The sequence below is a fragment of the Corvus brachyrhynchos genome, unplaced genomic scaffold, assembly GCF_000691975.1.
Source record: "Corvus brachyrhynchos isolate BGI_N302 unplaced genomic scaffold, ASM69197v1 scaffold34, whole genome shotgun sequence".
Taxonomy (NCBI): Eukaryota; Metazoa; Chordata; class Aves; order Passeriformes; family Corvidae; genus Corvus; species Corvus brachyrhynchos.
In genome coordinates this window covers 1,485,920-1,499,908 of record NW_008238126.1, presented here as the reverse complement: position 1 = coordinate 1,499,908, position 13,989 = coordinate 1,485,920, and the positions used below count along the sequence as shown (strand labels likewise).

Below are 13,989 nucleotides of genomic sequence, written 5' to 3'. Positions count from 1 at the left end.
GAAGCAGGATGTGTACTCCTCTATTTGGTGTCAAAGTTGCTGTGCCATCTTAAAATTATATCTTAAAAAATTAAGCTGGTACCAGCTTCAGAAATGAATGCAGTAATGAGCTTGGTGAATAAGGTTACTATGTAGGCTATTTGGAGTACAAAATTGTGACTCTTTGACCTTCTCAAGCTTGGTAGAAGATCCGAAGTATAGTGTCAGCTCAGGTTTTTCACTATTAAGAAACTCCATCTGTATCCCTGAAGATGGCTCTGTCAGTACCACTGCTGCTAGATCTCTTGGCAGGATGACATATCCCAATAGTTGTAGTGTGGCCTGAAAGTTACTCATAACAAAATCTGTATTTAGATGTCTTTTAAAGAAGCTAAAATAACTTTCTCGAAGTTAGTATCTTTAAAGTTGCTTCTTAAAGTACTTTGGAGGTCTCGAAGTACGTTCCTTTATCTTGTGTGCTGAAAAACTTCATTGATGGATTATTTTTGCTGTCTGTTTCAGTTAAACAGACAAAGGAGTTACAGTTATCACACTAGTTTTTAAAGTTCCCTTATGACCAGTACATTTCTGGATTTTGGGTAATAGAATTTCTTAATGAAAAAAAATCAGAGGCAAGGTGAATAGCACTCTTTTAGAGAACATCTAAAAAGGTAGGGTAATTCTGGTAGCAAAGCCTTTTTCAGAAACTCGGCCTAGAACAGCCCCTTTCTTTGGAATGAGTTTGTTTGGTGGTTGCTTTTATTGTCTGATGAATAGTTCTTGACTGGTTTTGTGCTATGGAGCTGGCAAAGCATGCTCACAAGAGTGACATAATTTGTTTATCTGTTCCAGTATTTAACTTATTCTCTGCTGGAATCCCATAGCTGAGATTGAAAATGTTACACAAACTTGGAAGAGGTTGAACCTCTGAAATACAGTTCGTAATTTCTTAGTCCAGTACCAGAGCAGTGTTTAATGCTTCTCGTTTCTGCTACCTCACAGGCCCTGGTAGCAGAATAAAAGTGAGGTTTTTTTACTCAGTGGTATTGGCAAGCTGAGGTACTTTGTGTTTGTTTGAGTTAACATATGTAAGTAGGCACTTACTGTAGGCAGGGGTAAAAGTGCTGTTGAAAAACTCAGTGTGGTTAATTTGTTGTGAAGACTTGCATATACCTTATTTGTGTATGGTACTGTTAGTTTGTTTAGTCTGTGTAGATCACACTGCTTTGTGTACTTGCTGTATGATAAAATTTTTTATCTTCTGTTTGGATTTCTGATACCATTTACTGATCTCTGAGAGACCTTGTTAACCTCCAAAAATTAAATGTGTAGTCAGGGATTTGTATTGGAGAGATAACGTAGATGAGGCTTGGCAAGACTTAGCATCTTAATGTTTCTTCTGATACCCATCTTTCCAGGGTAGGCAGTTGAAATACTTGCACTATAAGGCAAGTGCATTTTTTTAGACAAATCCCCAAACATGCTTGCACATGGAAGGAGGAACTTTAGTTCTGATAGGTGGTGAGAAATGTTCAGTCCCTTGTTGAGTAAGTCTTCATTCATTCACCTTCATGCATTTTTCATTCATGAAGGAATTCAGTCCCATAGACCTTCCAGTGAAGACTTCCTGGACAGAACTTGTTTTTTCTTGTAAAAGCCTGGATTGTGTAATATATGGCTGAAATCCCTTTCTCTGCTAGGTTTCGATAGTGGTGGCTGGAGTTCCAGAAGAGACAAGGATGCTTACAGCAGCTTCGGTGCGCGGTCCGACCGCGACGCTAAATCCAGCTTCTTCGACCGTGGAACCGGATCGAGAGGAGGGAGGCAAGTACTTGTTTGTCTGGGTGGTGCACATGAAGTCTGCCTCAGCTCTAGCATTGCGCTTGTAATCTTGATGGTAAAATTAGAGTTCCAGGTGTGAACAACATGAGGTAGGAGGAGTCTTGGAGGGCAGGAGAGAGGGAGAGAACCTTGCCTTTAAAGCTCCATGATTTCAAGGATGGGCAACTTGCATGTGTTAAAAAGTGTGCACTGTAGTCTGCCACCAGCCAGTCACTGCAGCTGTAGTGACGGGCTGACTTCAGCATTCACCAGAGAAGTGCTAGGTGGGTGGCTACTTCCAGGAGAACCACGAAGAGCTGTTGGGAGCACACAAAATACATCAAAATTGATTTTTTTATTTCAATTTTTTTTTCTTGTTTAAAAAGTGTAGTTAATAAAACCGGGTGAGACTCTTGCAGGTTCTCTGCCTTCCTTACTTGATCAGTCTTACACACATCATGCGTTGTATGCACAAGTGTGGTGAGAGTGACCTTTACCGACTAGTAAAGCTGACCTAGTCCTGTATCCAGACTTTTCTCAAATATGATTTACCAGGCCAAAAACTAAGCAGTTGAGGTAAGGACTTCTTCCACCTTCTTTCCAAGTCAGTAATACAGGTGAGCTCCCTCTTTATGAAATAATTATGTGACATAATGGAGGTATTTGGTCACACGTGCGGTGGGGGAATAAAGGAACAAATTGGAGCGCTGGAGGGTTTTGTCTGGATGTGGGAGACCTGTGTAGAATGAGGCAGAGGAAGGGGTGGGGGGCATACTAAATAATGCTGCTTAGGAGGTTTAAACAGAGCTCACTACAAAGAAATGGCAAAGACTGAGCAACTTGGATTGCAGCTCCACTGGCAGATGACTGTTATGCTTAATCAAATAAAACTGGTGATACAAAGTTCACTGTGCTAAGCTAAACTGAGCTCTGAAATCATGACAAACTCTCCTGTCTGACACAGAAAAATGTGACCTGGTCTGGTGGCCAGGACTAATTTCTGTTCTTACATCAAGAAGCAAGTGTAGATAACCTGCTGGTTTTGAATTGTTCCACAGTTGTGTATGTAATACACAGAGCATACGCTGCTGCGTTGTTACAGCTTTGATTCTGCACGTCAGAACCCCCTGTTGCCTGGGAAGGGTGGTCTGATTCTCTTGCTGTATTTAGATACGAAGAGCGTGGCAGAGGAGGGGACTATGACCGGAGTGGTTTCGGCAGATTTGACCGTGGTGGGAACAGCCGCTGGTGTGACAAATCAGATGAGGATGACTGGTCAAAGCCTCTCCCCCCCAGTGAACGCCTGGAACAGTGAGTCATGGGATAGTATCGATTCATGGGGGAGGGTCATTTGATAATTTTTGTGAGTAAAAATATTTTTATCTTCTGCTTTTAGGGAACTTTTTTCAGGAAGCAATACTGGCATTAACTTTGAGAAATATGATGATATTCCTGTTGAAGCAACAGGCAGCAACTGTCCTCCACATATTGAAAGTGTAAGTTTTTTTTAAAAATCTATTTTGCTATGCATCTGATAGTGGCTGTTCTGTATGTGAAACTTGATGTCTTGCTGTCTGGAGTGGAGGGAAGAAAGGAAACAGTCTTCCTACAGCTAAGCTGTTTTGCTGAGGGGGTTTGTATATGATGAACTAAGACAGGGAAGAAATTCTGTAAGCTTTTTCAATGAACACTCATCGCTTACTTTTTAACTGTAACTTGTCCTTAAACAGTGAACCTGTGAAGAAATGCTTTGAAGGTGCTGATCTGGGAGCAACTGCTGAAGCATAGGCAATGTTAGGCTAAGCATAGTGTGTGTGCTAGTGTAGTCTGCACTACAGGCTTGGCTGGCTTTGTAAGAATGGCTTACAAGACTGGACTAAGTATCTGTGTGACTGTAAACTCCTTAGGCTAGTTCTATATGAAGAGCTGAAACAAGATCTGCTTTATAAGTGACTTGTTAAACTGAATGTTGTGTTACATGGTGGTTGAAGGGGAGGATTCTGATCTTATTTCTTTTAAATATCTTATAGTTCAGTGATGTCGACATGGGAGAAATTATAATGGGAAACATTGAACTCACACGCTACACCCGTCCTACTCCAGTACAGAAACATGCAATACCTATTATTAAAGAAAAGAGAGACTTAATGGCCTGTGCTCAGACAGGTAAGTTAGTAACTCTTTGCTGCTTAGTCTCAGTAGAAGTGGGGTCTTAAATTACTGCAAGTAAGAGGTCTGTACAGTAGTAGAACCTCTTGTGCAAAGTGAAATAGTTGCAGTGTTAGAAGCTAATTAGCTTTAGTCTTGCATCTGCTTTAGATGTGACTAACTAGATTTATGGTGTTTGTCCCAAGAGACACGTTCATGTCTTTAACCACATTCCCTTCAGGATTTTGAGGTGCTGAGAGTGCTTCAGTGCCACAAGTAGCATCCATATACCAGTGCAGGTGTTACTGGGAATGTGCTGATACAGGATTAGTGTGTAGTTGATAGCAACTCTTAGTAATACTGACTTGTGTTCTACTAGGGTCTGGGAAAACGGCTGCATTTCTTCTGCCGATACTGAGCCAGATATATGCAGATGGCCCTGGTGATGCCTTGAGAGCAATGAAGGCAAGTATTCAGATACCCAGTCCTGGAAAACGATGACCAATGTCATGGGTTTGGGGTTTTTTCCTTCCCCACATGAGCTGATGTCTGCTGCTGAACACAATAGGTGGTTTTAAATGTCATCATTTTGGGTATGAAAGGCAAGTGTCTCAACTTCTAGAAGGCTTCAGGTGTTTCCCTTAAAAAATCCAGGCCGTGGATTAGATTTTTCCGTACCTGAGGAGTTGTATGCATAACTGTTTGGTTTTTTTAATGAGTGGTTTTGTTGTTGCGTAAGCTTAAAAGACACTTCCCTTGCTACAAAAAGTAGTCACACATCTATGTTGTAGGAGTTTCAGAACAGGAAGTAACTGGTTCTATGGCTGTTACTTCTCCACTGCTGAGGTTTGGGATTGCAATGCTTGTTGTAGAAACCAGGATTGTGCAGCTGTTGGCCATAGTAAGCCATGGCTGAACCTTGGGTACTGTAATAGGGCTGTCTTCAGAGACACTGCTCAAGCTGGCTCTCAACCGTGCTTTGTCTTCCTTGTTAAGACAAACATGGTGACCTGTCTTAAACATTGCCTATAGTACCTTTTGTCTTTCCTCTTGTGTTTCGGATGCTCATGCCAAGGTTTTTTTTTTTTCCCTTCAGGAGAATGGGAGGTATGGGCGCCGTAAGCAATATCCAATCTCACTGGTCTTGGCTCCCACTAGAGAACTGGCTGTGCAGATCTATGAGGAAGCCAGAAAGGTATATCTAACAGTTTATTATTATAACATCGCTCAAGTAGAATTTTCCTTGGTGCTGACTTACTCTGTTTACAGTTTGCATACCGCTCCAGAGTTCGCCCCTGTGTTGTATATGGTGGTGCAGACATTGGCCAGCAGATCCGTGACTTAGAACGTGGATGTCACTTGCTTGTAGCAACTCCAGGACGACTGGTTGATATGATGGAGAGGGGAAAGATTGGACTGGATTTCTGCAAGTATGTAAAGTGCTGCTTGTCTGTGTTCAAATGACTTACAGCAGGATGTAGTTAAGGAGCTCAGGTTGTAGCTTTTGGACTGTCTAAACATCTGGATGAGAACTTATAACCCAGTGCAGGCACTAGAGCACAGCTTACAGAAAAATGTTCTGAAGAAGGTTTTTTACTACTGTTTAGGTACTTAGTCCTTGATGAAGCTGACAGAATGCTTGACATGGGGTTTGAACCTCAAATTCGTCGAATTGTTGAACAAGATACTATGCCACCAAAAGGGGTTCGTCACACCATGATGTTCAGTGCTACTTTCCCCAAGGAAATCCAGGTACTTTACAAGAGTTTAAATACTTGAAAAGCTCATAAGGCCAAAGAAATTTTATCTTGGGAAGAAGGAAAAATATATGATCTGATTTTGAATTTTTTTTTTTTTTTTTTTTTTTTTATCTCCCCTTTTTAGATGCTTGCTCGTGACTTCCTTGATGAATACATCTTTCTGGCTGTTGGCAGAGTAGGTTCTACGTCTGAGAACATTACACAGAAAGTAGTGTGGGTGGAAGAGCCAGACAAACGATCGTTCCTGCTTGACCTGCTAAATGCCACAGGTAAAGAACAGCTGCAGATAAGCAAATGAGGCAAAATTCAGAATAGGCAAATCTAATGACTCAAGCAATAAGAACTTCTATTGATTAGGTGAATGAAAGGGTATTTTGTTAACATGCAGTGAATGTATTGCACTGGCTAAATGCCAGTATCAAGTTAATGTAAGCACGTCTGTTAATAAAAAACAGAGGGGGAGGGAGGCCTCCAGTGATGTTACTTGAGAATAAATGGGCAGAGAATTGAAGCTGCCTGTTTCCAGGGGGTGGAGCCTGTATTTGTCTGTGCAGCTTTTCTTCTGCTAACCTGGGCTTTAATTCTTACTAGGTAAAGATTCCTTGACTTTGGTGTTCGTGGAAACTAAAAAAGGGGCAGATGCTCTCGAAGACTTCCTGTACCATGAAGGCTATGCCTGTACAAGTATCCACGGAGATCGCTCCCAGAGGGACAGAGAGGAAGCACTGCACCAGTTCCGCTCTGGCAAGAGCCCCATTCTTGTTGCCACAGCAGTAAGTGAAATCTGTAAAACTCGAGCATGTGAGCCTATTTCTTGGCCTGTGGAGTTTTACTAAGATTTGATTTAATCCTTTAACCACTAGGTAGCAGCAAGAGGACTGGATATCTCAAACGTAAAGCATGTCATAAACTTTGACTTACCAAGTGACATTGAGGAGTACGTACATCGTATTGGTCGTACGGGCCGTGTAGGAAACCTCGGTAAGTATGACCTAGGGTTTTCACAGACAGCACTTCATACCTAAGTTGACAGGTGCAGTCATATTGGCTGAGTAATACATTTCAAATAAGTACTTGAGAGAAGCCTGTGAGCTGCTTTCTGTGACCAAAAGCTGGTCACTGCTGTCTAGCCACTGTGGAAAGAAGCTGCCGGTTCCTTTGGGTAATGTTCTTAGTGCCATTAAAAGGCTCACTTGCCACCTGTAAGCCTGGTGTCTTCTGTGTCTGTCAGTAAACATGGATTTGTGGCCAGCTGTGGTGGAGTAATGGTCTCCAACAGCTTTCTCTTAAATAAGTTGTAGTGTTCTCAGGATTGGCTGTAAGGAACTGGAGTGCGGAATGGGTTTAAGTGCTGTAGTGTACTTGGATTGTGTGTAGCTAAAACTGAGTATCTGCCTCAGGTCTTGCCACTTCATTCTTCAATGAGAGGAACATAAACATCACAAAAGACTTGCTTGATCTCCTTGTGGAGGCTAAGCAAGAAGTACCATCTTGGCTGGAGAACATGGCTTATGAACAGCATCACAAAGGAGGAGGCAGCCGTGGGCGATCTAAGAGGTAAGAGGCACTGCTTTGGCTAGAGGTGTAAATTCAGTCCATTGAGACAGTTCTGTGACTTGTTATCTGTTGGAAAATACAGTTAGAGGAGGATGAGTGCGGCATAAACTGAGTTTGGTGGGTTCAAAGGTGACAGCTGGATGTCTGTCTGGTCTTGTTTTATCTATTCATAAGTCAGTTAACACATAAGATCTCTTTCCTCTCAAGCAACTACATACAGCTGAGGTAGAATGATGTTAGCAAAAACCATTTAAGAACTGTAAAAGCAGCTGTAAAACACAGAAATGCATACCTACCTTCCTGTGCCAAAAATGTACCTTAAGCCTCTATTTTGATGTTTAGAAGAAGGTAATGCAATGCCTCCTGACAAAGAGAGAAGAGAGAATGCAGGTGTGAGGCCACTTGTAAAACAATTCTGTGGTAGAATCCTAAAACACTGTAATAGAAACCTTTGTTTACTGGCTTACCAGGGGTAGGATGACAGAACCCTTCCTCTTAAAGTAGTTAACATGATCCAAACACACTGGGTTTGGTGTGAGTTTTTTGTTATCTCAGCAGCATGCTTGTAAAATACTCACTTGTACAGCATGAGAGAAGGTCATAAATGCATCAGTTAAACAGTAAGGGTTGGAAATCTTGTGGAGGCAGAGATTTCACTGAATCAAATCTTTCCAGGTAGCCTTGGGATGCTTATAAAGTGTGCTCACCTAAGTGCTGGCTGTTGGCCAGCCAGAGTCCAAGTACATGAACCTCAATGTGTGCAGTGCTTAAAATGCTGCTTGCTTCACTCCAGTGTTTGTGTCTTGCCTTCTGCAGCAGTCGGTTCAGTGGAGGCTTCGGTGCCAGGGATTACCGGACGAGCAGCGGCTTCGGCAGCAGCAGCTCCAGCAGCAGCCGGTCGACCAGCAGCCGCAGCGGCGGGAGCGGCAGCAGAGGCTTCGGAGGTGAGAGGGGCTGGCCAGGCACTGCTGCCAAGCACAAAACCACACCTAAAATGCTTGCTGGGGTAAAACTTGATGTAATGTTTAAATATGAGATCATCTGGTGTTTGTCGTGCAAAGTCTCAGTATCCTGCTTGGATCTAGGCCAGTGCAAGTTACCTGACTGATGGTTTGACACGACCTACCTTTCCAGTATTAGTTTAATGTGCATTTGACAGTTCTGCTGGGTGGGGTTCTTCAATAGACAACAGATACCTGGGCTATTTGGTTGTTGTGAAGCTGCAAATCTTTAGAGTTAATTAAGCATCACTTTCTCTTGCCTTTCATAGGTGGTGGTTATGGAGGCTTCTACAACAGTGATGGATATGGAGGAAACTATAACTCCCAGGGGGTGGACTGGTGGGGCAACTGATCTGCTTGCAGCAGATACCCCACCAAACAAGCTAATATGGAAACCACATGTAACTTAGCCAGACTATACCTTGTGTAGCTTCAAGAACTCGCAGTACATTACCAGCTGTGATTCTCCACTGAAATTTTTTTTAAGGGAGCTCAAGGTCACAAGATGGAAATAAAGGAACAAGTAGCCCTATCTCGAAGGTGGTTTTGAAGACTCTTATTGCTGTAGTCAGGATTAACTCCCCTCCCACCCATCCCCACCCAGAAACTGCATTTATAATTTTGTGACTGAGGATCATTTGTTTGTTAATGTACTGTGCCTTTAACTTTAGACAACTTTTATTTTGATGTCCTGTTGGCTCAGTAATGCTCAAGATATCAATTGTTTTGACAAAATAAAAATTACTGAACTTGGGCTAAAATCAAACCTTGGCACACAGGTGTGATACAACTTAAACAGGAATCACTGATTCATCCATAATATTACAAAGAAAAACTTATGCGGTAGCCTGCATTAGGGCTTTTGGTATCTGCAGATTTGAAAAATAAAACATCTTGAAGCATATCAATGCAATTAGTTTCTAATGTGGCAAAACTGTACTAAGTTAAAGTTCTGATTTGCTCACTCTATCCTGGATAGGTACTTAGAACCTGATAGCCTTTAATAAGCCATTCCAGTCATGATGAGATGATGTATGGATACATGCATACATTAAAAGCACTGTTTTTGAAGTTAATGCAAGTAAATACAGCAATTCCTTTTTCAATATAATAGGCAGATCATTAATGTGAGCTAGCCAAATGTGGGCAGAACATTACAGGGAACGTTTAAAGGTCTGATAACTTGAAATAGTTTTTAGGAGAATTCATCTATTTAGACTTTTTAAAAATGCCTGCCATATGAAATTGAAATGGTAGAATGGCTGACCATGGCAGTGATTGGTCCTCCCTAAGGGCCTGACTGAATTTTTGGTCTAATAACGCATGCTAGTGTTGATGTTTTTTGGTCAAGAGGGTATGAACAGGAAGAATTATGCAGCAGGCTTTATTTTAATGCAGATTCACATTACTCTGTTCAAGCTGCGTGGAGATGTTAAACTGGCTTACTGTAGACTTTGTAAAATGGCTCCAGAAGAGTAACAAACAAACCTGAGATCACAGAGGTTGGAAATGTACATAAACTGCACAAGGTTTCAATTCTGCTATTAAAGTGCAGTTTTAGTCAGTTTTAGTTGCATAGGTTTCCATTGTATTTATAGTCTGTTATGCTAAATCTGGCCAAAGATAAGTATTGTCCACCAGAAAAATGCCTCTGCCACTTGGAATTTCTGTGCTAACTTTGCGGCCAGAGCATTTAACAACTAATCTACAGTGGCATAGGAAAATGGCAAAAATCTCCTAAAGTGCAATAGAATTTTTCAAGTGTATTGTGCCTTGTTCTAAAACTTTTATTAAGTAGGTGCACTTGACAGTATTGAGGTCATTTGTTATGGTGCTATTTCAAGTCTAGGTTTAGGCCCTTGTACATTTTGCCCATAACTTTTTACAAAATACTTCTTTTATTGCACATTCAGAGAATTTTATATATGTCTTGTGTGCGTGTCCTTAACTTCCAATCTTATTTTGTCTCTTGGAGATTGAACGCAGCTTGTTTAAGGAGAAGGAAATAGATTCTAAAACTTATTTGGGACCATGGGAATGATAGCTGGGAAGAAAACTATTTGCACACGACAGATTTCTAGATACTTTTTGCTGCTAGTTTTGTGTAATATTTATTGAACATTTTTGACAAATATTTATTTTTGTAAGCCTAAAAGTGATTCTTTGAAAGTTTAAAGAAACTTGACCAAAAGACAGTACAAAAACACTGGCACTTGAATGTTGAATGTCACCGTATGCGTGAAATTATATATTTCGGGGTAGTGTGAGCTTTTAATGTTTAAGTCATATTAAACTCTTAAGTCAAATTAAGCAGACCCGGCATTGGCAGTATAGCCATAACTTTCTGATAGTAAAACAAAAATTGGCAACTTAAAATTAAACATGCCAAGGTTTTGATACACTTGTCTTAAGATATTTATGAAACACTTCTAAACACTGATGTGAAGTGTCCAGATTCTCAGATGTTTGTTGCGTGAGTTTTGTTTAGTTGTGTGTTTTTTTTTTTTCAGTGAATGTCTGGCACATTGCAATCCTCAAACATGTGGTTATCTTTGTTGTATTGGCATAATCAGTGACTTGTGCATTTTAGCAAGTTTTATCAGCCAGCAATATTTTCAGTTCAGATAACAAGGATTCAAACCAATATGCAAGAATGGATTTAAACTTGCTGAATGTGAAAATTCAACTTCAAGTCACTGTAGGTTTAGAATTGCTTATTGTATTAGTTTAGATGCTAGCACTGCATGTGCTGTGCATATTCTTGATTTTATTAAAATAAAAAAGTTGAACTGCACAGTCTATTCATTTGTGAAGCGTCACTCCTGGTTTATGAGCTCTGTAGCCCCAGCAGTCTCATTCACGTGCAGCTCTGGAAGCAGGTGACTCTAGTGTGGCACATGTCAGTGTGGTGACACATGGCAGCCAGGCTCAGGGCTGTAGCTGAAAGAACCTAAAATGGCCTGTGCCCCACAGTGCGGGGTTACTGTGCAAGTGTCCTAGAGGTGGTGCCAGCAAAGCTGAGGTGGGACAGACGAGGAGAAAACCACCTTGGTTGGTTCATTAGGGGAACCAAGTTTGGCTGTAACAACCTAATTAAACCTTGTGACTGTAGGCTTAATTCCTCAGCCCCTGATTGCTAAGGATTTCATCTCACAGTTGTCCCTCTGAATTTCACAGGAGTGCCTTGTAGAGAGCTTCAAGTTTTGACATCATACCTGTTTATTGTTGCTAGGTATTGAAAAGCTGAAGGGAGGTGAAGTATTGGAATATCCAAGGGAACAGAGTAGAAGGACTAGATTCAGGTGTTTCCCGTTACTTTAAAGTGAGATAAAATTGCTTCATTTGAGAGAAGGTGATTCAGAGAGAGCCTGGGTTTTGAGTTCAGTGCTGAAATAACTGTAGAAACTTGTGATTTCCTGGTGAGTAAGGAAGAGGGTGGGGAGAAAAAAGTAATGCCTGGGACCCTCTGATCCCTAAAAGTGTGATGCAGGTGAATGGCGTGGGGTAAAGACTGGTAAAGGTGTGATGTGCACCTGCAATCCTGGATCCATACAGGAAATCTGCACCACCAAACCAGTACTGTGTATGGGCCTTGGAGGGCAATAGAAAGGAGGAATGACCATGATAGATTGCCAGAGCATTTGCCTTGAGCACACTAACTGGACCACACTAAATTTACCTGCTTTAGACTTGCATTAATTATCAACCTCATCATGCAGGGCTTTGTGTGTCATGCAATGTCCCTGGATGTGCAACGTGCACTTCAGTATCTTCCAAAGGCAGTTTTACCTCCCCTATGTATCTGCAGAAATGCTAGGAGATGGATATGCCAAGGGAAGTGTTCACTGTGGAGCTGGCCTGTGGGATCTGGAACTCCAACTTGGAGCGTAAGGTTTGCACTTGGTGCATTAGCTTAGGTTTGTCCCTGGCAGAGTGCAGGAGTGGCAGAGGAGTCTTTGGCAGCCAAACCCACCCGAGCACAGGGCTGTGAGCAACACTCTGCACTGGGGCTTGCGAAGGTGGTGGAAGGGTTAATGTAAGGCAGTATTGGGCACAAAGTGAATGAAAAAGGAGGAAGTCTGGTCCTCGGGAAGATTGTTCCTACAGGCTGGAGGAAGCCATTTACCTCTGGAGATGGAAGTTGGGCTAGGGAAATGGCAGGGAGGAGGAGCCTTGGGACACCAGAGGGACTGGGGTAAGAGAAGCACAGAGCGTGTTCCCATAGAGGTGGAAGTTTGTATTTCAGTAGTTCTTGGCATACTGGGCAGCCCACAGTAAATGAGAAAAGACTTGGGAAGAGGTGGAAAAGGCATCCTAAATTGTAAAGAAAAGGGCTGTGAAGTTAAATGGTAAAAGTTATTCTTGATTTGTCTTTGTGAAGCTTTGTTGTGTGAGGCTTTCAAAACGTGCAGTAAAGTCAGTCTTTGGGCAATAAATGTTTGCATATGCCAACAGTGGCAGAGGTTATGGCAGGAAGGTTGTAGTAAAGTCTGCTCTTGGTTTGCCAATGAGGTCATTGTGACCTGTGCAGATAAGCAGAGGTCTTGAAACAGCATCTGTTTTACTGGGATGACAGGGGTGGGAGTGACTTGGATTGATGTCTTAGTGTGGAGTTCTTCATAAGAAGTGGACAGAGCCATGGCATTACCAGAGAGCCTTGGTTACTGTTTGGTGCAAGGATTGAGTACAGGAAAGGCAGCTTGTACAAGCAGGATGCTGCTGAGGCTGTGGCAGCCGAAAGTTGCCCTATAAACCTCGTTAAAGCTGTGTGTCTGTAGCTTTCTGAGTTCCTGAATCCTCATCCAGTGCAGTGCTCGCTATTGCTCATATTGATCAATGTGTTCATGAAAACAGCCTGCAGTCAGTTATGACAGGCCATACTGAGTTACAAATCCTAGGCGTTAGTGCTTGTTCTTAGGTGGAGGGGAGCAAAGGACGAGTCTGGAGTTTCGCTCCTGCTGTGCTGTGAGCTCTGCCACTTCAGTGAACCTGGCTGGAGCTGTTGCACCAGCACTCAAACCAACCCCACAGATCGTAAATGGATCATTTCTGAGGGGAAGATTGCCAAGGCTGTTGAGGTGACAGTTTCATGCTGCATTTTCTATCTTGCTTACCACTTTGTGTCAGAAAACCGCAGTACAGATCCTGTCTGGTTCTGTCAACCCCTTGGTTGGTGGCCTTGTGCATAACACTGCTCATGGGTAGATGTTGTGTAAGGAGTCCCAGGAAGTGGGAAGTGGTTTGTGTAATTATCCTGTGCTCACAGAAAGATGACACTTAACAAGCTGAAGTCACCTGCTGGTGGTTAATGAGGCAGGCCTGGAGCAGAGCCAAGACTAGGAAAAGTGTAAGTGGTGGGAGGGCCTTTGCTGATGTACCATGAGGAGTTCCTGTACTGCTGTCCTTAACTCTTTCCTGGGATTATTTAGGGAAGGTCTGGAAAAGCTGTCAGTGCTATGGATCTACAAGTCTGGGCTGTCTATTTAGGATAAGGAAATTCTGCTGTATATTTAGTAATTATAGGGGCACTGCATCTCCTCAGAGAGTTTTTGTAAACAGTTGAAATTCTGCTCTAAACTGCATCCTGCATAGGGTAGGGTTTGCTGTTTGTCCTGCCACTTCAGGGAAAATTCACTATCATCTGATTTGTGTGCAAAAAATACTGCTGCTAAAGGAATTGCATGGTTCAAATAAACATTCAGCGTGTTCAGAGCACAGATTAC

The 13,989-nt window shown here is 42.2% G+C and overlaps 1 protein-coding gene across 1 annotated transcript in view; it reads left to right on the top strand.

Annotated features, from left to right (window-relative positions):
• The window catches only part of DDX3X (DEAD-box helicase 3, X-linked), a 15,443-nt gene extending 4,378 nt beyond the window's left edge, over positions 1-11,065 (top strand). Inside the window, exons 3-16 of the mRNA XM_017733448.1 lie at positions 1,680-1,803; positions 2,971-3,111; positions 3,197-3,296; positions 3,831-3,966; positions 4,328-4,413; positions 5,045-5,143; positions 5,218-5,378; positions 5,556-5,700; positions 5,833-5,977; positions 6,300-6,481; positions 6,572-6,689; positions 7,109-7,265; positions 8,082-8,209; positions 8,536-11,065. Coding sequence (XP_017588937.1) covers positions 3,846-3,966; positions 4,328-4,413; positions 5,045-5,143; positions 5,218-5,378; positions 5,556-5,700; positions 5,833-5,977; positions 6,300-6,481; positions 6,572-6,689; positions 7,109-7,265; positions 8,082-8,209; positions 8,536-8,618 — 1,425 coding nt within the window. The 5' untranslated portion in view covers positions 1,680-1,803; positions 2,971-3,111; positions 3,197-3,296; positions 3,831-3,845 and the 3' untranslated portion in view covers positions 8,619-11,065. The remainder of the gene's footprint in view (positions 1-1,679; positions 1,804-2,970; positions 3,112-3,196; positions 3,297-3,830; positions 3,967-4,327; positions 4,414-5,044; positions 5,144-5,217; positions 5,379-5,555; positions 5,701-5,832; positions 5,978-6,299; positions 6,482-6,571; positions 6,690-7,108; positions 7,266-8,081; positions 8,210-8,535) is intronic.
• The last annotated feature ends 2,924 nt before the right edge of the window (positions 11,066-13,989 follow it).